The sequence below is a fragment of the Stenella coeruleoalba genome, assembly GCF_951394435.1.
Source record: "Stenella coeruleoalba genome assembly, chromosome: 16".
NCBI lineage: Eukaryota > Metazoa > Chordata > Mammalia > Artiodactyla > Delphinidae > Stenella > Stenella coeruleoalba.
In genome coordinates this window covers 26,782,792-26,808,565 of record NC_137162.1, presented here as the reverse complement: position 1 = coordinate 26,808,565, position 25,774 = coordinate 26,782,792, and the positions used below count along the sequence as shown (strand labels likewise).

Genomic DNA, 25,774 nt, shown 5'->3' with positions numbered 1-25,774 from the left:
TGCATAAACTCAGAGGAAAACCAGGCTGGAAGGGCCCCTGTGCTACCTTACCTTGTAAACCCTAAGTGAAGGGTGAGTGAGGAAGATTTTAAACTGCAGAAAACCTGGAAACAGCCCAGGATATTAAGATGCTGTGGGTGTAAAGCCAGCCTAAGGGTTGCAGCATTGTGGAGCGCTGGAGTAGGGTGAAGGAGGTCACTGCAGGCAGACAGCAGCTTAGCAGCCAGGAGCCTTTCCACCGTCCCCCTCCATACCCCACAGACGACACCCACCCTACCACCAGGGCCAAAGTGGTGGAGGGGGTAATGAGAGGTTTTCCTGAAGAAAAGAAACGTTTGTTCTCTGAGACACTGAGCCACGAGATCGTACCCTTCCCTAGCATGCCCAGCCCCAAGTTTAAATCTGCTGTTCCTTCTCCCTGGGGTCTTGCCAGCCAGGGAGGAACCAGATCTGTGAACAGTCAAGCTTTATTTCTACAAAATGAACATTTTAGCATGTCTCCACAGCTAGCCTGAGGTTGGACTGGCTCAGAACTCATTCAAAATTTCAGGGTTCCCTTTGTCCTTTCTTGGTTTCAAAGCAAGACCAGGCCACACAGTACCCCAGGAGTGAGTCCCCAGCCCTAGAGCTTGGTCAAAGGTGGGGTCTGAATGAGGTGGAGGCTGGTATCACAGAGTATTGGCAGCCTCCCCTCTCCTTCCAGGGAAGGGGCAGGAAGGGCCCAACTGGGAAGGCTGGAGCATCTCACCTCACTCTTGTGGTGAGCTGGCCCGGCTCTAAGAAGGGGTGGGCCTCTCTCCCCCAGCCAGATCCTTGCTCTGGCCAACAGGGAAGCGAGGCCCGGCTAAGCTCAGCTGAGCAGCAGCAGGTCCCTTCCTTCCACCTGGTTCCTGAGAGGGATTGCACCCCTGGGTAACCCCAGTGCCCAGGAGTCAGCAGCCTTTATCTTACGGTGCCTGATTACCATGGTCACAGGTCTAGGAACACAGGCGGGGCCGGGGAGGAGGTATCACTGCACCCTGCAGACAGCAGAGGTCCCTGAGTAGCTGGCTTCTCTGGCCCACAGGCTGGGGTGGCCCTGTCACGGCGTTTGAAAGTCCAGGCCATGGAGGTTGTAAGACAGCGCAGCGTAGAGATGCCTGGTGGTGAAGCGCAGGCAGTACACAGGACTGCTGAGGGGCGTCGACGTCAGAGGGAAGGCCTGCACGGGAGGGACAGGAGTGGCGAGAGCGTCCCCACCGGGAGCTGGGGGAGCCCAAACCCAGGATTCCCAGGCCTAATGCCAGGGGACAGGGGCCACTGTAGGCTTCCTCCCACCCCCTCCAGGCACACCCGCTCCCAGCACAGCCCCCAATAACAAGTCCCGGCATCCAGGAGGCCTGCAGTGGGCAGGACGCTTACATGTAGGCAGGCCCTTTGGCGCCGGTCCCACAGTCGCACCACACCGTAGTAGGAGGAGCCAGTGGCCAGCAGGTGGTTCCCGTCTGTCTGCAGGCAGTACAGCGTGCTGTCGTGGGGCTCTTCCCACTCCATGACACACTTCCTGTCCGGGAGGAGGTGATGCAGGGAGAGGTTTGGGGGTGCCCTCCACCTCCACCCCAGCTTCCCCAGAGGCCTTAGGGAGCCACTCTGGCTGGGAGAAAGAGATGCCGAATCACCAAATTCCTTTAAAACCAGACTTAATGGGGGAAAGCCTCCTCAGTAAAGATCTCTTTCTCAGCAAGTCCCTGGCCCCAGGCAGGTTTATGCCTCGTTTGCGCATCACGTGGTTGCTGTGTGTCACCAGACTTAAGAGGCAAGAAAGGCCTCGAGAAAGCTGGACAGAATGCTGAGGGACAGCACCCTGATGGCGCCCAAGGAGGCTCTTACCAGGGCCTCGTGGCTATGGTCTCCTGGGTCACAGGACCAGGGCCGCCAAGGTGGGGAGTCTAAGCTTGATCTGACCTTGTCAGCTGCTCTCTACCAGCCCCTGATACGGAGTCTCCGTCCCTCTCCTTTGGGCCCGCCAGGACTGGAGGGAGGGCCAGGACTGGCATGGGGTTCTCACCACCTGTCCTGCTGCCCGGCACACTCACCGGACACTGGCTCGGAGGTCCCAGTAGCGAACGTAGGTGTCGTAACCACAGGACAGGAGTGTGGAAGGGGACTCGTACATGACGTCCAGCACCCCCGCCCCTGGGGGAAAGTCACCGCCCAGGTGCGTCATCAGCTGTCCACTGGGAAGAGAGGCAGGGCAGAGGATGAGAGCTTGTCCCACCCTGGCCCACACACATTCTTTTAACCTTCAAATGGCATCAGTTCCTGGGGAAATGCAGCTCTCCTTCCTGAGCTAGAATTAGATTCCCTTAGGAGGGAGGCCAAAGGAGGCGATGCCCTAGACTCCCACCCCTCTCCCCACTTCCCAGTCCCTGCCTCTCCCCCAGCTGAAGGCCTCAGTCAGCCACCAGCAGCCCCTCCATCACACCTGCACGCTGGCTGCCTGTCGCCCAGCCACTCCTCCTCGGGACGATGAATGGGCCGTGCTGAAGGGGTCGGCCCCCCTCACACACACACACTTGGTTACTTTATACGCCTTGATCCCGCAGGTCATGCGGTTCTGCGCTGCCTGAGTCCAATGCCTTAATTCCTGCCTGTAATCTGGGGCTCAAACCTCACTGGGGATAAAGACCACACAAAGGGAGAAGGGGAGTCCCAGGAGATGTTAAAACAAGTAAACACCTTTGTGTCTGGGGAGAGAAATCGCTGAGAAAGCAGCTTAGCAGGCTGGTCCCTGGTGTTCCTGGCCCGGCTGGCCCCCGGCCCGGGGCTAGCACGCCTCTGTGATCACAGCCACCAGCCTGCTGGGCTCCAGCTTGCTCCCCCCACCCTTGCCCCTCTCGGTGGCCGAGAGCAGATTACCGAGAAGAACAATTTCTTTGTGACTGTGTAATTCCCTCCGTGACCGCGGCAGTGGGCAGACCCCTCGCCCCAATGCCAGACCCCTAGCAACCATGTAGGGGGGCCTCCTGGCCCTAGCAACTACCCCTCAACATCAAGTGTACCCGCTAATTCCTGTGGCTAGGGGACGGGTAGAAGCGGTGAGTTTCTGCAGAATGACTGGGGGGAATGAAGAAGAAGGGGACACGCTCCAGGCCAAATTCCTCAGCTTCACCCAAGAGATGCTGGGCTCTCCCCTGTGATGTGACGGGAGAAACTGGGCTGTGGACACTTCACAGGGACACCCAGGTGAGAGGCCCCGGCACGGGTTAGGGAGGACTTTGTGGTCTCACCAGCCCAGCTTCGGCCCAGGCAGGTTTCACCAGAGAGCCTGAGGCAGACGAGGCCACCAGCCACATGTGTGAATGTGGACCTTAGCTCCAGTCCTACCTCACACAGACTCTCTGACCCTCAACCTCCCTTCTCCTCAGTGGAGCTGCCATCTTCCCTAAAGGAGTACCAAGGAGGAGGCTGTGGGTTCTTTTCTGCCCAACTCTGCCCACGAGTCCAGGGCAGCGTGGTGACCCCCAGCGAGAGCACTGTTGTTCTCCAGGCAGGGTGGGGGGCGGGGGGGAGGCCTTAAGTCAGCACCCGTGTCCCCAGCCTCCTTCCAAGAGAAGCGCTTCTTCCTCTGTGTGCTGAGGGATCAGACAGAAAGCCTTCTCCCCAGCATCTCCTAGAGATCACTACCTCAGCTCCCAAGAAGGCCCACCTTTCCACATGGGCCGCCAGCCATGATTCACCACCCCTGGGCAAGCCAGAGCCCTGAGAGGGCCTGGGGTCATATTCTTTCTGTCTGTCTCCGTCTGTCTCGTCCACTGGGTCAGGGCTATTTTGCTCCACAGTTCTCCCTCCTTCCAGATTTAGGGGCCCTGCCCCCTCCATTAGTGAGGCCTTCAGGAATGACTGAGGAGCTCTCCCCTTTAATCTGTAGAAGTAATTTCATGTTTGTCTGTTTGAAATAGAAGATGAAAGGCAGTGGAGATTGGGGGGCGTGAAGCCCAGCATGGCTCTACCTGCCCACCCCTGGTCCCAGGGCTCAGAAGGAAGGAGAGCTGGGCACCCATGGACTGAGGGACGGCAGCAGAAGGGCCACACCCAGACCGAGTTGCCACCCTGGGCCCCTGCCCAGGCAGGGGGGCATCTGAGCCACCGCTGGAAAGTGTCATGCCAGTGTGTGCAATAAGAAACACAGAACTCTACCCTCTGGGTAGACCCAAAGGCCGAGCGAGCACCAGCCCCTGGAGACCAGGACAAGCCCCCAAAGCCCCCTGTCTGCCAGCCCAGCCTGGCCGGGGCCTGAGGAGTTTCTGCCATGTTAGTCCTCTGATTCTCTGAAAGGGCCACACACACTTTAAATGGGCCAATAAAAAGATACAGTTTCTTTTGCCTCTGGGCCTGGGACCCTCGAGGCTCTGTTGTGCAGTGCCTGTGAGGTTAAGTTCAGAGCATAAACTGACACACCAGGCTCTGGGAAATGGCCCGTCTCTTCAAATAGCAGCCCAGCGGTGCCATAGGAGCCCCGCTGGGGCTTTGATTGGGGAAAACAAACAGAAATGGCACCGTGGGCCCTCGTGGCCCCACCACAGGACCAATTTAACTAGAAAACTCTAGCTCAACTGCTCTGGTGGAGGAAGCAAGATGAGCTCAACAATAGCCCCAAACTTTGGGGGGAAGGGGGACAAAACAAGCTGTTTGTCTCCTCAGCCCCTCCTCCGGGTTCCTTTTCTTACAGCAAGTGTGTTCTTGTAAAAACGATTAGATTGCAATTTGTATAACGTGGTGACCCCCAAATTCAGACGTTTCACCCCTTTTCTCTGGAAAGAATGTTAAGAATGCCTCTCGGCCTCTCACGGTGGGGGGCGCAAGGGGGGCGTGCAGAGCCTTGGCTGTCGCACAACTTGTGTGGGAAAGGGGCTGCCGCTTAGAGCCTCAGGCCAAGACAGGAGCAAGGGCCAGCTCTGTCACTATAGAGGGCCAGACAAAAAGTCCATTCCCTTCCAACTCCTGCGCACAAAGCCGGGGCCTCCAGGAGCCACTGAGGGCTGGGGGGCCTCCACCCCAGCCTCCCCGCAGCCTGACTCCAGCAATTCTCTCTTGACCCAGGGAAAGATAAAGACAGATGGGGCTGCCCCTGTGAGCCTGATGAATGAGACACAGGCCGGGGAGACCTGGCTGTGTGTGGCTTCCCCCAGGAGTCCCCAGAGTACCTGGGTAGGAAAAGCAAGTGGAGTGTGGCCTCATCCCAGGGACCCTTGAGGAGGGGATCGGGTGAGAGAATCAGATCTCCCTGGCCCATCCCAACCCGCTGCCCAGGCAACTCCACTGAAGCTGGAGGGAAATGGGATGACAGGAACTTCCTGACAGTCAGGGAGGAGGAAATTTAAATAAGATACTTATACCACCCCCCATCCCCATCTTTGTGGGGACAGCTAATTAGAGGTAGGCACTGGCCTTGAAGACCCAGACGCCCTGTCTGGGAGAGGCCCTAAGCACCAGGCTGGAGTTAGGCACAGAGGGGCAGTCCCTGGAAGCCCCCCTCCACCCTACCCCCAGTCTGGGTCCTGCAGGCCAGGGAAGCTGGGTGACCTGCGTCACTGCCTTCCTCCCTCTGAGTTCCCTCATCCCGGCCTCCACACGCCTCCCTTGCCTGGCCCGCCTGAGCTCCCAGCACAAGCCGTGGCCCATAGAAAGTCCTGTGCTAAACTGCCCTGAGGGCAGATAACCCTGGCTCTACCTCCTCACCCACATCTAAGAATGCCCATGGCCCTCACACCATTGACAGCCACTGTTAACACACTGGGTTCCTGATGATGGTCCTTGGAGGTTCTATGGGTATTCATTCCTGCATCTGTTTGGGTGTGAGGATACCCCATCTGGCACGTGCAACTGCAAAAATGCAATGATGGCTTTTGGTGAGAGGGTGGAAGGGTGGCAAACACCCCACCTTCCTACATCGTCTCTGCCCCCAGGGGACAGATGGCCTGAAGGTATAAGCTGGACCCAACATGGTCACTAAGAAAATAGGAGGGTTCTGCTCCCTTCTTTCTTTCCACCCTCTCCTTCCCTTTCTTCCTTTCTTTGATCAATAACCATTTCCTGAGCACCTTCTGTATACGAGGCATTGCGCCTAATAGAAACTGCAGGGAGATGTGAGATGAGACTTTGAGGGAGACAGTCCCTTCTTCAAGGAGTTTTCAGTCCAGGGAGGGAGAGAAGTCTGTCATCTATCCAACTAACAATACAAGGGGAGGCTCAGTGGGTACCAGAAGAGAGATGAAAGAGTTTTATAAGGGGACAGATAAAAGAACATCTCTTCAGTGAGTGACAGGATTGTGACAGGCAGTGACAGGAGATGGGGGGCAGCTCAGGTGAAGGGCCAGCAACAACAGAGGTGCAGGGCTGGGGCACCTGGCTTGGCTGGAGGCGTGGGTATGTGTGGGGCACAAGCTGGTGGGATCTGGCTTCCTGACCACGATGGGCCTCCGGGTGCTCACTGCTCAGCTGGCATGAGAGGAGGGAGTGGTTGTCCTCGTCCAGCCCCCTGGTGGGGAGGAGGGAGTCAAGGGGGCAGACAGGTCCCACATATAACCACAGAGTCCGTGGAGACCAGGAGAAGCCCACCGAAGCTTCGCCTACCCCAGTCCCATCAGGTGCACGGGAAGGGCCCTTTCCAAGCCACAGGTGTCTCACATGCATGCGTGTGCGCGTGCACAGCCCCAGCACCTGCCCATGCACACGTGTTCAGACACTGTGGCTCAAAGGCCAGGCAGCCGGGCAGCCCACTTTGTACTGCTAACAAGAGGACCGTAATTACAGGAAGGGGCAGCCGGGCAGATAAAAGGATACAAAATTTCAACATCTGTTGCCATAAAGGGATAAGGAGAAGTGAAACGCAAAGTATCAGTTTGGTGTCAGCAGGCAGAGAGCCAATTTCAAAGAGTTGGGGTGGGAGGACAGAGGGGACAAGAAAGAAAAAGGGAAGGGGTGGGGGAGAAAGAAAGAAAGAAAGAGAAAGAAATTACAGGGTTCCTCAAAGAGGTAAAGAAAAAAGAAAATGAGAAAAGCTGTCAATAATACTTTCAAAGGAGAAGGCAGGTACTTTAAAGAGGGGCAATTCCCATAATCACCCCGACTGAGGGCCAGGCCCCCTGCCCCAGGTGGAGGTGGAGGGCGGGGGCAGAGATAAAGCCACACCTGGGTGGGATGGGCACTAATGGTGCCCTCAGAGCGGCTCAGCCTGCGCTCAGGACACCAGTTCTTTCTGCAGACAGTTAGAAAGGGTTGCAGCCAGGCGCCCGTTGTCATTCCAAACACCATCAGATGCCGTGACATGTGTCTCCCGTGTTCAGTCCAGGGTTCCAAGATAAGTTCCCAGCCTGAAGAGAAGCTATACCAGGCCACATGGTGGCCATCAAGGGGGCCCTATGAATGCTCTAAGGTCACCAACTCCAGCCACAGGGGTGAGAATCAGGGAGGGCTTCATGGTGGAGGTGCTATTTATGCTGAAGAATGAGCAGGGTTTCAGTAGGCAGAGAGGGGGTATCCCAAGCACAGGGGCCAGCTAGAGCAAAAGCTCAGGGGGAAAAATATAGGGTGTCTGTCAGAATATGTGAGAAGCTTCTTTGCCCCTACCTTTGCTGAGAAAGAGATTTAAGGGCTAAGGATGGAAATGGAGGAGTCATGGGGAACTGGGGATAATGCGGGCCTGAAGGGGAAGGGGAGATGAGGTGGGATTATGCAGGGGCCATGAATATGGTCACACACATACAGAGCAGTGCAGTACCTAGCCAAGGACTCAAATCCTCAATGCCCCAGGAGTAGCCAAGTCGCCAAAACCCACCCCTACTGACTTCCTTACCCAACAGTCCCCAGGCTGGCTTAGGACCACAGCTGGACCCACTATGACATCTCCAACGCTGAGATCACAGGCCTCTCCATCCTGGTGCCTGCCTCCCCACTGCCACTGGGGTTGCCCGTTGTGCCCTGGTCTCAGGGCACCAATAGTAGATCCAGCTCAAACGTACCCTGGCAGAAAAGGTAAAATCCACAGCAAGGGCAAACCCAGGGGAAGATCACTGGCTTGATGTGTTGTCAAGCCAGTCAGAACCGCCACCCACCACCGGGGTCTTCCAGCAGCAGAGGCGTGCCCCGCACAGATAACACCTTCCCTGGGGCTGAGCCAAGGGCCCTGATCAAATGCAGATGGAGAACACAAGATGGGCCTTAATTCCTCCAGACCCAAACTCAGTAACAGGATGGCTTTGGCACAGTTCCTCAGGGCCTAGCTAGGGATACTTTAGTGGTTGGCTATCTGCACAGTCTCTCAGGATAGAGCCCTTGGGGGCCAGGGACTGGGCCTGAATGCCATCTATCCTCGGAAACAGGAACACTCTAGCACGTCCAAACTGGGTGAAGGACTCTATCTTTCTTCCCATCTGATTTAGACAGGTTAGAAATCCCCTGTCCTTTGACCTGTCCGCAGCTTTAGGAGAGAGAAGGGCAGGAAAGGAGGAAGGGAGAGGGTGACAGCCAAGTTCCTTACCATCTAGGCAATGGCTTTGTGCCCACGGGTGCTCTCAGACCTGTGTGCTCCAGCTAGCACCTCCCCATCCCTAGCCCAGAGGGAGAACAGAGTCTCCAGGAATTCTGATGAACAAAGGGCTGAGGGAGCCATGGTGACCTTGAAAGAGGTCTCCAGGCACTGTGAAAAGCAGCCTGAGGACCAGTACTGGGAGAGACACAGATGAGGGTGTGCTGGTGCCCAGCAGGCTGCCTCTGAGCCGCGTCCCAGCCCCCACCATCATCCCGAGAGCAGCCCCTGGAGGGGCGATGATGCTCTGAGCAAAACTGCCCCTCCAGTACTCCTCCCCCGCAAGTTGTAGCACACACATAAAAGAGAAAATCCCAGAACTCCTCAAGTTTCAGCGGTGACAGGTTAAAAGCAAAGAATCCACCCAGCACGGAACACCGCCCCGCAACTGAGTCCTGCCGACGATGTTGCTCCACCTTCCAGATTGGCCTGTCAGTCAGGCTTTGGCATTATTGAAAGATCAAACTCTGTCCTGCCTGTTCATTACCTTAATCCTATTTTCTACATGGCTTTATTATCTGCTTGGGCTTCTCTGGGAAAGACAGCTACAGACAGTCGTCCTGTCCATCCGTTTCCTCCCACCGAAAGCAGATGCCTCCACCAGGGCATCTTTCCCTCAGTCCCCGTATCATTGGTCGTCCAGGCTTCCCTGGGAATGGAAGAGATGTTTAAGCAAGGCCTGGCTCCTCAGTGGTGAGGAGAGGAGTCTGGGAGCTAGAGAGAAGGGAAAGCCAAGTGATGCCCAGGGCGGCCTTGCCTCAGGCTGGCGTAAGGGTGCAATGGCTATTGTCTGGCTTCTGTGAGAACTGAGGCCATAGCTGTCTTGTGCCCATTTTCATTCGGGTCCTTTCTGGGTTCTGTAAAGACCCAGTGTTTAGGGTTAGTGAGGTCTAGGGATTTCATAAGAGAATGCTGTTGAGGCAGCTGGTGCCTTAGAACGCCATCCTGACCATAAATCTGTGCCCAGAAGCATCCCTACCAAGGCAACCACGGGCAGAAGAGGCCGAAGACGACTCAACCTTCCAGATAAAGCTGGGTCACGGTGGGGTGGTGTACACCCTCCCTGCCCCAGCTTGTCCGCCATCCCAGGCCCAGATCAATATTGGTGCCAAGCATAAGGTCCAGCTATGTGACTAAATAAAACTGACTTTCAGCAGAAATGCCCCTCTGCAACCTCAACGGTGAAAAAGCAAACAATCTAGTTAGGAATGGGCAAAAAACATGAGCAGACATTTCACCAAAGAGAATATACAGAAGGCAAATAAGCACAAGGAAACTTGTTCAACATCACTAGCTATTAGGGAAATTCAAATTAAAACCACAATTAAATAACACATCCATTAAAATAGCTAAAATAAAAAATAGTGACACTACCAGATGCTGTTGAGAATGTGAAGAAACTAGATCTCTCAGACACTGGGGTCAGAATATAAAGTGGTAAAGATACTCAAAATAGTCTGACAGACAGGTAAAAAACTAAACACACACTTACTAATGACTCAGCAATTGTATTCCCCCGCATTAATCCCAGAAAACTGCAAATATATGTCCACACAAAAGCCTATACGCAAATGTTCATAGTAGCTTGATCTGCAATAGTCAGAAAACTGAGAACAACTCAAACATCCTTCAGTGGGTGGATGCTGGTCAATGGGGAAAGAAACTTTGGTACATCCATACCAGGGAATACTACTGAGCAATAAGAAATAAAGCACGACTGACACATGAATCAGCTTCTGTGGCTCTCAAGGTAATTATGCTCAGTATATAAAAAAAAAAAGCAAATCTCCAAATGTTAGATATATTATTTCATTTATATTACTTTTTAAATGACAGAGATGAAGAACACCTAAGTGGTTGCCAGGGGTTAGGGCAAGAAGGAGTGGAGGAGGGGAGGAGGATGGGTGCAACTATAAAGGGGTACATGAGGGGTCTCTGTGCTGATGGAACAAACAGTTATCTTGACTGCGGTAGCAGTTACATGACTCTACACATGGGATAAAACTGCAAAGAAATACGTACGCACACACATACCACACGAATAAGTACAATCAGATAAAGGTCTATGGACTGTACCAATGTCAACTTCCTAGACTTGATATTATGTAAGATGTTACACAGGTACCTTGCCTTCCTACTTTTGTAACTTCCTGTGAATCTATAATTATGTCAAAATGAAAGATTAAAAAAACCCCAACAGAATGGCAGGTAATCAGATGGGAATGTGTCAAGCCTGCCAAGGCAGAGAATTGTGAACAAAAACTGGATATATTCTAACTGTTCTGTATTGTTGTTCTTACGGATCTGTAGGCCACTTCCAAAATTTCTTTATTTTAGAAAAACCGTCTCTGAGGATAGATGGGATTTTCTATAGCCACATAGTCAGGCACTCCTTAGAGAAGAAGTATCATGCATCCAGACTTTTGTTGTTGTTACCATAAATTCTACATGAAATTATTTGCCTATTATAAATTACTTCAACAGTCTCCTCAAGCTAACAAATGATTCCATGTGTGAAGGTGCCACAGCGGAGGCTGTCAGTGGGTTTTGGGGCAGGGTCCTTCCAGCATCCTCCTGGACCACTCGGCCAACTGAACCAGGGGCTGGCTCAGCCAGCTTTCCTCTGCTTCCCAACCGCTCCATCCCCGCCCACCCTGGAAGCCATGGTGGGCTCAGGAATCTCTTACCTGTTGAGGTCCCAGATTCTTAGGGGTGAGAAGTGCCCACAACAGGCTGTCCCTGTCACAAAGGAGCTGCCAAACAAAAGGAGAGCAGTTAGGTCTGGCTTGTCAGAACTTGTGGCGGAAATGGCTATACAATTGGAAGTGCTGTGCTCATTCTCCAGGGGATCATGGGGTTAAGCCAGGATGAGAGAAGCAGCCAAGAGAGCCATCAGAGAAGTTGTGGGAAAACCATATGGAAGCACAGTGAGGGCTGTAACCTCCCAGAGCTGCTTGGCCAGAGGACCCATGGATTCAATAGCTGAGTTTGCTGCTTAGATCTGGTTGGGTAGTCTCTGCCCACCATAAAAATGGATCTCTAGATGTACAACTGAGGCCAAGGGAGAGCAAGCCTGTTGGGCTTCGGTTGTATGAACACCAAGTTCACAATGCCACACCACAGAAATGGTCTCCTGGGAATAGGTTGCTGGGTGCCAGAAGGGGATGCCCTGGTCAGAGGTGAGGGAGGCTGGGGGGCTTTACCGAAGGTTTTAAGAGCTGGGGGAATATGGTAACAGGTACAAGCACCAGGTAGGTATAAAGGCACCAAACTGAGAAAAGGCGAACTATGAAAGGTGGGTAACAATGTGAAAAGGTGAGGGTGGGAAAGTAGGGAATGTGAGGGGCCAGGCAGCCAGGACTGCTGTGGAGTGGGATAGGAGTCAGACAGAGTTTAAAGGATAATGACAGACACTGCCAAGAGGCAGGAGAGAAGGAACACTCAGTATTTCCCAGAGTCTCTCTTAAACCCCTAAAAAGTTCAACATATACAATCTGCAGAGTTTCATTTTAAGTGGAGGCCCAAACCCAGTGAGAAGAAATCTGTGCAATGAGCCAGGCTGGCCATGGTGCTAGGACTAGAACTTGAACCCACACGCCAGACCACTCCTTTGTTAGAGGATTTGGAAGGGGTTGGGAGGGGGAGCCTGCAGGAACCCTGGGCTTGAAAATCTAAACTGGAACAAGAGAGCTGAAAGCAGTTATGTCACTCAGGAGCCCTGGGGCAGGGAAGGGCCATGTCCCTACATGTCTGGGCATGGGGGGAGGAACAGGACATACTAATGACATGTTAGCAATGTGGGACAGCAGTCCATTGGCCCTGGCCTTGCCCAGCACCTGTGGCTCTCTGATCCCAAGCACGTCCGTGGGGAGGTGGATTTCCGCAGTTGGGGCTCTGAGAAGCCGATGGCTTTGGCTTGGCGGGGGGTTGGCCTGCTAGTTGCTGATGGGGAGATGTTAGGGCAGGCATTGGCCAAGCCACTGATTTACAATCAAAATTGCAGGGCAGGGATCTATGTTTCAACCCCAGGCTGACAAAAAGGCCACATGAACCACCCTGGAGCATCCATGCCTCAAGTCAAGACTTCTCTAGGGACATGCTCGGTCTTCCCAGCTTCCTCTCAACCCATAGGCATGCCAGCAGCCACTAAACTAGAGTGACATGCTAAAACAGCCATTCCATCATGCCCCAAGTGACTCCCAGCCTGGGAAGCAGCCACTGGACACTGAAGCCCCAAACTACAAAGCCAGCTGTTATTCTCACTTCCCTCCCCCACCAACATTTTTCTCTTGAGGGTAATCCATTAATAACTGGTAAAGCCAATTACTTTGGGTTGGAAACATAATAGCCACTTAGAAATCATTCGAGCGGGCAATTGGGCTCTCCAGACTTTTGAGGAGTAGGGGGCCAGGTGAGGGGCGCCAGCACAGACATACAGACAACTCTTAAGGAGGCCTATGGCAGGCCTCTGACAGGCAACAGGCCTAACTTAGCGCCAAGGTAAGTCAATGGAGAGAGATGGGAGGCACCTGTAAGCTGAATCCCTGCCGCTCCCACAGCTCTGAGCCCCAGCAGGCCGGGCCGGGGATGGGAACACCTGGCCCTGGACTCCTGCCCTCTGTCCCTGCCCACCCGGCCTGGCCCCGGCCCTCTGCCTCCAGGAGGAGGGCCTTTCCTGATTGCCTGGACATGACGGCCATGAACATTTCTTTCCAAAAGCTGCCCTTTTCCCTTGCTTAACCATGTGAAGCAGGGAGGAGGAACAGGAGGGAGAGTAGAGAGTCTCCCTGGCATTTGAGGGCTTAAGGGTGTAATCAAATATAACACTCAGTAAAAAAAAAAAAAAAAAAAAAAACCTATGTATGCAACAGTCAAGCAGATTTGGAGCCAGGTCCTGCTTGGAACGTTCACCAAGTCTCACATCCAAACCACAGGGACTGTCCAGGGACAGGGATGACAAACCTGTGCTGAACAGGCAGAGGCAGGAGCTGCTGGCTGCTTGGTGGCTTGACTGGCCTTCCTCTTAAGTCCTGCCACACCCTGATCTCACCTTCATGAGACAAATGGTATTTGGGGGGTTATCTTCCAATCTTCATTTTGAGCTCATGGACTGTCTGGTGGCTCTTGTGTACTCCAGTGCCCAGCACGGCGCCTGGCCCCAAAGAGATGCCCCAAACAAACCTGTAGGCCTCAACTGAAAGGGCCTTCCAGAGCTCACAGCCAACAAGGCTGGGCAAGCTAGTCACACGAGCTGTGAGGGGGGGTCCCTCTGCTTCTTAGAGAAGTAATTCCCAAATCACCAGACTCAGACCTGAATGACACATGACACAGTCATACATCGTTGGAACAGTGAAGTCCCTCATAAGCAGTGCAACCAGATAACAGATGAGAAGTACCAGCAATACCTAAAAATGTCAACACACGCATAGACACACATGCTCTCACACAAGTGCATGCACTCTCTCACCCTGAGGGTCTAAAAGTCATTCTGACTCCACAAACTCTACTCTTTTTGGACCAGAAAGCCCTTATCAGAAGCCAGCCTTCTACAATTTCTGGTCTGGGATCCAGTCCCAGACCCTGCCCAGATCCCCAACCTACCGTACTGGCCTCCTGGCCCCAACTCAGGCAAACCTGGCATCACAGAGATCATCATCAGGCCCAAGAAGTAGACGTAGGAGCCCTCACATCAGAGAGACCAGGAGAGTTAGGGGTTCTGGTACTCAAGTTGAGGAATAGAAAACAGCAAGATACAGAACAGAGGAGAGGAAAGTACGAAGGAAAATTAGTTGGGTGTGGGCACGGTGAATAGAAGGTTGACCCTGCTGCCTCTGCCTTAGTTTAGACCCTCTTAATTACATTAGGAATTGACTGAGCACTTGCTGCGTGCCAGGTTCTTTTTTTTTTTTTTTTTTTTGGCGGTACGCGGGCCTCTCACTGTTGTGGCCTCTCCCGTTACGGAGCGCAGGCTCCAGACGCGCAGGCTCAGCGGCCATGGCTCACGGGCCCAGCCGCTCCGCAGCATGTGGGTTCTTCCCAGACCGGGGCACGAACCTGTGTCCCCTGCATCGGCAGGTGGACTCTCAACCACTGCGCCACCAGGGAAGCCCCTCCCTTTTTTTTTTAATAGGCTCTCAGCCATTTTACTTAAAAAAATTTTTTTTAACTTATTTAGTTTTGGCTGCGCCGGGTCTTCATTGCTGCGCATGGGCTTTCTCTAATTGCGGCGAGTGGGGACTACTCTTCCTGGCGGTGAGCAGGCTTCTCACTGCGGTGGCTTCTCTTGTCGCGGAGCATGGGGTCTAGGCACGCGGGCTTCAGTAGCTGTGGCACGCGGGCTCAGTAGTTGTGGCTCGCGGGCTCTAGAGCACAGGCTCAGTAGTTGTGGCGCACGGACTTAGTTGCTCCTCGGCATGTAGGATCTTCCTGGACCAGGGCTCAAACCCATGTCCCCTGCATTGGCAGGTGGATTCTTAACCACTGAGCCACCAGGGAAGCCCTCGTGCCAGGTTCTGAGCAAGTGTTTCAAAAGCATTTCCCTGTCTAATCCTTGTAACTCTATGTAGCAGGTACCACTTTCTCTATTTGACAGACGAGGACACTGAGACACAGAAAGGTAACGTAACTTGCTCTAGCTCACATAGCGAGCAACTAGTAGGACTAGAATTTGAACCCAGTTAGTCTTAATTCCAGAGCCCAGGTGATTTTACACCCCGTGCCCCATAAGTTCTCTCCCTAGCACCTAGTATCATGCCTGACACATACTGAAAACTCAAATGCTTACTGAATGAACAAATGGACAAGTGAACAAACGACTCCACCTGGAAGAAGAAAGGAGTGACTGTGGGGCTCTGAGGAGGGGCAGCAGAAGGGGCGTGCTCGGCAGCTGTGCCCCGTGGCTGGCCTGGAGCTGCCCAGCTGGCCCAGGCCCCAGCCGCCTCTGAGCTGGGGCTGACACACTTTGGCAAGAGAGGCCACCAGAGCTGTCACATCATTCACCAACATGCCCATCAAGGGTATTCAGTTCTCTTCAACCCGCATTGGCATTTTAATTACTGTTGGGTAAACTAATTTGTACAAATGAAGGCCGGGCTGCCTAATAGAATATGCAAGCTCTCTGACCTCTGACAGGCACTGACACGAGATACAAAGGCCGCCGAGGAAGGCTTTTTATCTGAGCCTTATTACTCTCTATTACTCCAATTAGTCAGGCTCCAGTGCTCCTAATTGGAGGAAAAATTGCAATTAAATCAATTTTTGATGGGCTGCAAGTGGGCTCCCGAACCGCCCTGCTTGTGAAACACTGATATTATAGCAGCAAAGGTCACAGGCTTCATCGGCACCTGGGGACCCCCGAATTCCCTCGGCCCCCTCCTAAAATGCCTCAAGGAAACCTCTGCCCCTCCATCGGCTTGGCCAGCAAGGGTGGGAAGGAGAGAGTCATTAGAACATGTCAGGTCTCATCGCTGTTGCCGCCATCTGCTAACCTGCGCCATTGACATCATTATAGCGGCTAAGTCCCAAAGCATGAATGCAGTGCGAAGGTCACACAAACTCACTGGGTGAGGAGAGGCTAGTAGCAGAAGTGCAAGTGACAGCACTGTGAGGGAGGGACCAGTGGAGTGGGAACAGGAGGTCAACAGAAGTCAGGAAGAGGAGAGACATAGTCCAGGGCAGGTGAAGGGTGAGGCAGCCAGTTCCTAAGATCCAGCCAACAGGGCACCCCAAGCCACCCAAGGGGAAGGAAAATAGATGTACTTGGGGAGGAAAAAAAAGAAAGACAAAGGAATCTTGTTCTTACCAGCAAACATCCCACCTCGCAGTGGGGAAATATACACCTGAATGCTGTCCACAGACTAGAAGGCTGAGAGTCACATCCATGATGGGGGCAGGAGCACACTGTGGGGCCTACCATCTATATAGCAGTGCCTGCCTGTGACGGCTGGGGAGGGAGTGCACAGAACTAAAGCTTAAGAGCAGGGAGGGGAAGGTAAACACAACTTCGTTCATCAAACTAAAGGATAACAAGACCAAGAAGCCTATCTGAAGCTTGAATGAGTAAAGTTTAAGGCAAATGAAAAGAAGTTCCATTTCACATAGCAACTGGCATACCACTACCTCAAAGAGATGGTGCAGACAGAAAATATAAATTCAAAAGAAGGTTAGCCAACTTCATGGGTGATTGAATCAAAATGGATTAAAAGGGAAAGAATGATATGCCTTGTCTTCAAGGAGTCAAGACCAAAAACATGTTGAATAAATGATGGTCCATCTACTTAATGGAATATTACACAAACATTTAAAATGATGTTCCCAAAGAATATAGACAAGATGTTTATGATACTATTATAAGAAAAAAAAGTAGGGTACAAACAGCATTAACAGAACTATTTTAAGAATAGCTTGTGAGGGGAAAGTAAACACAACTTTGTTCATAAAACTAAAGAATAATAAGACCGATTTTTTTAAATTACAAAGGAGGCAAGAATATAAAATAGGGGAAAGGACAGTCTCTTCAATAAATAGTGTTGAGAAAACTGGACAGCTACTTGCAAAAGAATGAAACTAGACTATCCTATACTATACACAAAAATTAACTCAAAATGGATTAAAGACTTGAATGTGAGATCTGAAACCATAAAACTCCTAGAAGAAAACATAGGCCATAAGCTCCTTGACACCAGTCTTAGCAATAATTTTTTGGATCTGACTCCAAAACAAAAGCAACAAAAGCAAAAATAAACAAGTGGGACCACATCAAACTAACAAGCTTCTACACAGCAAAGGAAATCATCAACAAAATAAGAAGGCAACCTACTGAATAGGAGAAAATATTTGCAAAGCATACATCTAATAAGGGGTTAATATCCCAAATATATAATTTTGGATATATATTTATATTATATATATTACATATATATAAAGTTGCAATTTTGGAGATATATATATATAGAGAGAGAGAGAGAGAGAGAGAGAGAGAGTTGCAATTTTACAACTCAATTGCAAAAACCAAAGAATCTGATTAGAAAATGGGCAGAGGACCTGAACAGACATTTTTCCAAAGCAGATATAGAGATGGCCAACAGGCACATGAAAAGATGCTAAACATCGCTAATCATCAGGGAAACGCAAATCCAAACCACAATGAGATATCACTCACACCTGTTAGGATGGCTATTATCAAAAAGACAAGAGATAACCAGTGCTGGTGAGGGTATGGAGAAAAGGGAACCCTCGTGCACTGTTTGTGGGAATGTAAATTGGTGCAGCCACTATGGAAAACAGTGTGGAGTTTTCTCAAAACAATGAAAAATAGAACTACTATATGATCAAGTAATTCCCTTCTGAGTATTTATTTTTTAAAAACACAAAAATACTAATTTGAAAAGATATATGCACCCCCATGTTCACTGAAGCCTTATTTACAATAGCCAAGACATAGAAACAACCTAAGCATGCCTTGGTGCATAAATGGATAAAGAAGATGTGGTATCCATATATACAACGGAATACTACTCAGCCATAAAAAAATATGGAATCTTGCCATTTGTGACACGGATGGGTCTTGAGGTATTATGCTAAGTGACATAAGTCAGGCAGAGAAAGACAAATGCTATATGATCTCACTTATATGTGAAATGTATAAAAAACAAGCGAACAAACAAATCAAATCAAAACAAAACAAAATGAAAAACCAAGTTCATAGATACAAGGAACAGACTGGTAGTTGCCAAAGGGGAGGAGGTAGGGGATGGGAGAAATGGGTGAAGGGGGCCAAAAGGTACAAACTTCCAGTTATAAAATAAGTCATGGGGAGGTAATGTGCAGCGTGGTGACCATAGTTAATAACACTGTGTTGCACATCTGAAAGTTGCTAAGAGAGTAAACCTTAAAAGTTCTCAGCAAGAAAAAAATTCTTGTAACTATGTGAGATGACGGATGGTAACTAGACTTATTGTAGTGATCATTTTGCACTGTATACTAATATCAAATCATTGTGTTGTACATGTGAAACTAATATAATGTTATACCTCAATTAAAAAAAAAGCCTGGGGGGCTTCCCTGGTAGCGCAGTGGTTGAGAGTCCGCCTGCCGATGCAGGGGACACGGGTTCGTGCCCCGGTCCGGGAAGATCCCACATGCCGCGGAGCGGCTGGTCCCGTGAGCCATGGCCGCTGAGCCTGCGCGTCCGGAGCCTGTGCTCCGCAACGGAAGAGGCCACAGCAGTGAGAGGCCCGCATACCGCAAAAAAAAAAAAAAAAAAAAAGCCTGGGTGTAGAAAAAGAAAGAGTGGAAGGAAACACACTAAAATGCTTTAAGTGACTGTGTTTGGGCAACAGAGTGATTAGCAATTCTTTCTTCTTTTAAATTTTATTTTCCAAATCTTCTTTAATGAGCATGTGCTACTTTTTAAAGGGAAAAGCATATTATTTACATCTTGTGAGAGAAAACACAACATAACCAGACATTCCCGCCCGCTGACTCACGGCCAAGAACAAGTGGACCCGATAATGAGCTGCCTGCTGGAGCAGGTGTCAGCAATAGTGGTCCTGGCATACCTTGGGCTGAAGCTTTGGGATGGACCAGTAGCCTAAGGTTAGGACAGGAAGCGCCAGATCAGAAGGGAGGGATCTTTCTCCCAATTAGGTGCCGGCCAGTAGAGAGCAAGACTGACTCCTGATTCCCACAGCGGGCAGAGGCCTGGAACACCTGTCCCAGTGTCCGTCTGTCTGCCTGCCTGTTTTGTCTGTCTGTCTCTCTCTGTCTCTGTCTCTCTCTCTCTCTCACACACACACACACACACACACACACACACACACAAAACCCAGGCCCCTCTCAGGGGATGGCCCCTCATCAGGACAGGATGGTGCAAGTAAGCCACCTAAAACGTCAGGCTCTGGAAAGAATGTCCAGAGGCTGGGCCTCCCAAGGCTCACCCTCCTACTGCAACTCTAACAAACAAGGGCAACAAAGCAGGCTTTCTGCTGCCCCACAGAGGAGTACAGTTCAACAGCTGGGAAATTCCTCTATAGAAACACAAAATGTTCATTTTCCATTTTAACCAGTGGTAAAAGGGCAGCCTGGCCAAGCATATAAGACCCTGGCCCAGGCTAAACAGGTGGAGGCTTGATGTAGTGGCTGCTCTTCCCAAATAAACCAATTCCACTCAAGAAGCAGACACTTAAGGACCTCCCTGCTGGTTCAGTGGTTAAGAATCTGCCTTCCAATGCAGGGGATGCAGGTTCGATCCCTGGTTGAGGAAATAAGATCCCACATGCCGCGGGGCAACTAAGCCCACATGCCACAACTAGAGAAGCCAACGCACTGCAACTAGAGAAGCTCGCATGCCACAACAAAGACCCAGCACAGCCAAAAATAAATAAATCATTAAAAAAATAGAAACTTAGAAACTTGAGCAATGGAAGGGCAGAGTTAATAAAGAGAAAAAATTAACTACATTAAAAACAAAGTCTCACAGTACAATGGAGTAACATATGTTCATTCAATCTATTGAATTTAACAAGATATGCTGGAGAAGAGTTTCTACACTCTATTTTCCATCTATATGGCCTCTAAACACAAGCTTCATCCACTCCCAAGAAGAAGAAATGGCAATATGTTCCAGTGCTAAAGGAAAAACTGACTGGGTCAGACTTCCTGAGAAATGATGAACATTGATTCACAAAACTATGTACCTAACAAGAGGCATGGAAAAAGAAGAAATACATATGGTCTTTATTTGCAGACACTATAACTGTCTACCTAGAAAATCCAAAAGACTCAACTAAAACTATTGCAACAAATTCCAGAGTAGGATGAGGTGGAGGGCATGCTGTGGATGATAGTGGAAAGGAGTGCGGCCTCAGGACTGCTGTCTCTGCCACCCAGTAACCATGTGATCTTGCATGAGCAATTTAACTGGGCTCTAAAGCCCAGTTTCTTTATCTATAAAACAGAAATAATATTAGGATCTAGGCACAGGCTTACTGTGAAAATTATATGAGATAAGATGCTTAAAGCAGTGTATGGCACACAGCAAGTACCCATAGATGTGAGCTGCTATACACAGCAATCACCAACCAAAATGAAATTAGAAATCCATTCACAAAAAAGAATTACTTCTGGGCTTCCCTGGTGGTGCAGTGGTTGAGAGTCCACCTACCGATGCAGGGGACACGGGTTCGTACCCCGGTCCGGGAAGATCCCACATGCCGCGGAGCGGCTGGGCCCATGAGCCATGGCCGCTGAGCCTGCGCGTCCGGAGCCTGTGCTCCGCAACGGGAGAGGCCACAACAGTGAGAGGCCCGCGTACCGCAAAAAAAAAAAAAGAATTACTTCTTTACAATTTCTTTGTAAAATAGCCAAGAATAAATCTAACGAAAAAAAACAAAAACAAACAAAAAACCAAGACAGCCCCATATGAAAATACTCTGCTATATCCTTTACTAATGGACACAGAATTGCTGCATAAGTGGAGAGATATATCATGTTCCTGGATGGGAAGCCTCAAGATTATAACTGTCAGTTCTCCCCTAATTAATCTATAAATTCAATACCGTCCCAACCAAACAAGATTTTTTACTTAATCAGTTGATTCTAAAATTCATCTGGAAGAGAAGGTGCACAGAAGAGCCAAGAAATATTTTTACAAGAACAATGAGAATCAAGTCACTTGACCATGTTATCAATACTAGAATAGACAAATAGATCAATGGATCAGAATAAAGAATCCAGAGTCATACCCATATATTTGTAGGGTATCAGCAGATCCTAAATGTGGCATTTAAAGACAGTGGATGAAGGGACTTCCCTGGTGGTCCAGTGGTTAAGACTCCATGCTCCCAATGCAGAGGGTGGGGGTTCGATCCCTGGTCAGAGAACTAGATCCCTCATGCCGCGACGAAGAGCCCACATGCCGCAACTAAAGATCCCACATGCTGCAACTAAGACCCGGTGCAGCCAAATAAATAAATATCTATTTAAAAAAATAATAAAGACAGTGGATGAAAGATGAACTAATCAATAAATGGTATAGAAACCATAGGACACACATTTGGAAAAAATAGAATTAGAGCCCTACCTCAGAGCAGACATCAATTCCAGATGGATTAAGGACATAAACATTTTTTAAAACTACACAGAAAACCCATAAACGTGTTAGAAGAAAATACAGGAAAATAGTTTTACAATCTTGAAGTAGGATAGACATTCATAAGACAAAACAAAACTCTGAAACCATAGGGCAAAGATGACAGAACTAACCTCCAAATTACAAAAACTTCTACACAACAGCAGACACTGTAAACAACAGGCTGAAAGGGATCACCAAATATATGTAGTAGTCAAAAGATTAATACCCAGAACATACAAAGATATCCTATAAATCGCAGGGTAAAAGGTAGATGAATGAGCAAAAATTTTCAGTAAGTAATTTATAGAAAAAAATATATACCTGGCCAAAAAAAACATGAAGTAATGTTAAACCTCCTAGTAATCAAAAAACTGCAAATCAGAAAACAATGAAAAATAACTGCAAACACATAGAGCATTTACCACATACCAGGTACTGTTCTAATCACTTTATATAATTAGTTCATTTAACCCTCAAAACATTCCTACAGGGACTTCCCTGGTGGTCCCGTGGTTAAGACGCCATGCTTCCACTGCAGGGGGCACGGGTTCAATCCCTGGTCTGGTAACTAAGATCCTGCATGCCATGCAGGGTGGCAAAAAAAAAAAAAAAATCCTACATATTTGATGATATTTTTCTAGGTATGATAATGGTATTATAATTCCATTTTAAAAGCATCACCATCTTTTAGAATATACACTGAAATATTTATTTATATGCCTGATATCTGCTACAACATAATATGGGAAGGAAGTGTGTGGGCAGTATTGATGAAGCAAAATTGGCCAAGAGTTGATAATTATTCTACTTTTGCGTATTTTGAATTTTTCCATAATAAAAAAAATTTTTAAGTCACTATGAGGTATGTACTACCACTATCATCCCCCTTTTACAGATGAGGAAATTGAGGAATAGAGAGGTTAAGTAACTCTCTAAGGTCGCACAACTAGCATGTGGGAAGACTCATGATTTGACCTCAGCCAGTTGGGCTCTAGAGTCCAGTTCTTAATCACTATTCTATACTCACTCCCAAAGTCAGATATCATTTTTTACCCTTTAGAGAAACAAAAAAATTTATTTTTAAAAACCTGATATTATCCAGTACTGATAAGTGTAAGAGGAAATAGGTATTTATATACTTTGTTTGTGGGGTATATAATCTGATATAATCCAACTGGAGGGTAATTTGGCAGCATCTAAAAACTTTTAAATGTACTTACCCCTCAATCCAGCAAGTTTTTTCTAAGTATCTTTCCTAGAAAAATATCTGACTATATGTACAAATAGGCAAGCACACAGATGCTTCCTGAGGCACTGTTGGTAATAGCAAACCACTGAAAACAGCCTAAGTGTCCATCAACAGCAGGATGGCTAAGTAAATGATGGTGCATCTATATTATTCTGAATTAGAATGCAGCAGTAAAAAGAATGTGTTCTGACAGCAAAGGACCTCTAAGCCACATGGGTCCCATAGGAAGAATTCAAGTTGCAGAACGAATGCATATTGTGAGCCTAAAACAAAGCAAAACCATGTATTTGTGTGTGTATACAGATACACATACACACTCATGAAATTATATGATGTCTGATGTTCGCTTCAAATTAAAAGATCTGGAGTGACACATACAGACTTCCTACGAAAAAGGGGTAGGATGGGGGGAGGGGTCACAGGAAGCTGAAGAGAATTTTAATTTTATATTCTCATATATATTTATATAATTCTATATAATTTATATATTTTTAAACTGAACTTTTTACAATTGGAACATATTTATATATTACTTATCTAAAAAATAAAACAAAATAGAAAATGAGAAATTAAAAGGAGGATGGTAATAAGAATTTCATTTTTAAGTTGCCTGAAAGAAGAGTTGGGGATTTCCCTGGTGGCGCAGTGGTTAAGAATCCACCTGCCAACGCAGGGGACATGGGTTCGAGCCCTGGTCCGGGAAGATCCCACATGCCGCGGAGCAACTAAGCCCATGCGCCACAACTACTGAAGCCTGCGTGCTTAGAGCCCGTGCTCCATAACGAGAGAAGCCACTGCAATGAGAAGCCCGCGCACCGCAACCAAGAGTAGCCCTCACTCAACACAACTAGAGAAAGCCCGCGCACAGCAACGAAGACCCCATGCAGCCATAAATAAATAAAATAAAAAGAAAGAAGGGTTGCATATCACTGGCACCTGAATTCAACATGATTCCGAATCTCACACAAACCACACAGTCTCATGGCTCCCTCCTGAACCTGGCTGACGCCCTTTGACAGAGACCCTTCACCTGGAGGGCTTCTGAGTGATTAAGGTCTAGAAACAGTTGCCTATGAGAACTCCAGTTTCATCCCTGCTCTTGTAGTATGTACTCCCTAAACTTCTGCTTCACAACCACTCTCTCTGTAAAGAGGTTAACAACCAGTTTCTTCAAACGGGTGAGCTACTGAGCTCTGATGGGAGCCCATCAGGGGTCGAAGGCACGGCTTACCCCACAACGGTGCCCTGTACTAGGTACTCAAATGACTGCTGCTGCTCTGGCTAGCTAAGCACAAAATGTATTTCCAACTTCAAGACAAATCCACTTTTTCCTTTTAGACAGTCCATTTTGTCATCATAGTAGTGGTCACGTCCAAGGCCTGGGTCATCAGGCTGCTAATGTCTTCTCCTGGGCATGGGTGGCCCACATGGTCTGGTGTTACTGGGGAGACTGAGGCCAGACAAGCTCCGGTGTTTTTTCAGGTTTCTTGATGAACATCAGTGGCTGGCATTTGAATAGGGGCATGAGATGGAAGGAAGACAAGAACCACTAGAACCAACTGTGGCCCTATAAACAGAAAGGAAAGTAGAGCTCAACTGGACAGATGCACAGATAACCCAGATACCAACTCAACAATTAATTTTAAAATCTGATTCTTCCTAAACATGCCCACATTAACAAACCACAGAGGGACCCTGAGATTCAGACCTGATCCAGATTTGGGCAGGAGCATTAAGTGTTTATAACACAAATAGAGAAGAGAGATGAGGACATGTCAAAGAGGACTCTGTGTGACCTACGATCCTGAGGTCCTATGTCCCTGACCCACTGTCACATTTAAGCCCAGCAATGGAGTTCCCTAGAGATGAACTGGCCTGGCTCTTATTTTTATTCTCAACATTACATAAGCACCAATGTAGGGTATTTTCATGTGGCAAGCATCAAAGTATAATCAAGACCTTCTAGAATGAGGTTCTCTCTGAGGAATCAAAGGGCAGGAGAGCCCACCCACACTACCCACTCCCTGACTGCATGGCCTTCCTCATCCACTGGCCTCATAACTCTGACAGGGTTTAAAGGGAAAGAGGCCCTGATGACTTTCCAAAAAGAAGCCCACAGTGACATCAAGCAAGCTGAAAAAAGGGAGGCAGAGGGTGTGAGTGTTGACCTATGGATTCACCACCACCATGTGCATCCCTGGATCACTTCTCTTCCATCAAAACAGGGGGAGGAGAAGGGGAGATGAAGCTCTGTACTCCTCAACCTGGTCTGCTTGCTGTGGCATTTTCCACCATTACCCTGAAGGCTATTAGTGGTAGAGGAGTGGTCAAGGAGAGGGAAGGGGGTGCCATGGAAGCTGATAGGCCAGGAGGGCCTGCTATGCATCATAAATTATACACAACAGGGCTATAAAAGTGGGATCCATGAAAAGAAGAAAGGAAAAGAGAAGAAAGGAGAGGACTATGTCTATGTACACAGTAGGAAAAACCGAGCCCTCAAGAAAGAAGGTCTCTATCGTAGAGGAGGACCACCAGCTTGGTGTGAAAATTCAACAAATAACTCTCGTGTCAACTCCTTCCCTGTCATGATAGACACCAAAGGCCCCAGAGTCCTCATGCTGGCACAGACTGAGGCTTACTGTACAAGGGGAAGTGGAAAAATCATACAGCTGGAGATAGTAGAAAAGTAAGAATACTGAGGTCCTTTCCTGCAAGACTTCCATTACAGGGCTTCTCAGGAAGGCGAAGTTCCAAAGAACTTCCTTGTTTCCAGATTAGTTGGCAGCACCAGGAATCCTGAACTTGAACTTTATTCCTCCCCAAG

The 25,774-nt window shown here is 49.1% G+C and overlaps 1 protein-coding gene across 2 annotated transcripts in view; it reads right to left on the bottom strand.

The window, feature by feature from the left end:
• Window positions 1–235: 235 nt before the first annotated feature.
• FBXW4 (F-box and WD repeat domain containing 4) overlaps window positions 236–25,774 on the bottom strand; it is an 80,808-nt gene continuing 55,269 nt past the window's right edge. Inside the window, exons 6-10 of one of the 2 annotated variants that reach the window (XR_013824369.1) lie at window positions 11,257–11,322; window positions 2,076–2,216; window positions 1,402–1,543; window positions 965–1,201; window positions 236–318 (exon numbers count right to left, since the gene is read on the bottom strand). Coding sequence is in view for 1 of the 2 variants with exons in the window: in XM_079900828.1 (XP_079756954.1) it covers window positions 1,082–1,201; window positions 1,402–1,543; window positions 2,076–2,216; window positions 11,257–11,322 (469 nt within the window). In the remaining variant the exon portion in view is untranslated. Of the gene's footprint in view, window positions 319–338; window positions 1,202–1,401; window positions 1,544–2,075; window positions 2,217–11,256; window positions 11,323–25,774 lie in introns of those variants that run through there. The other variant, XM_079900828.1, reaches the window with a different exon arrangement.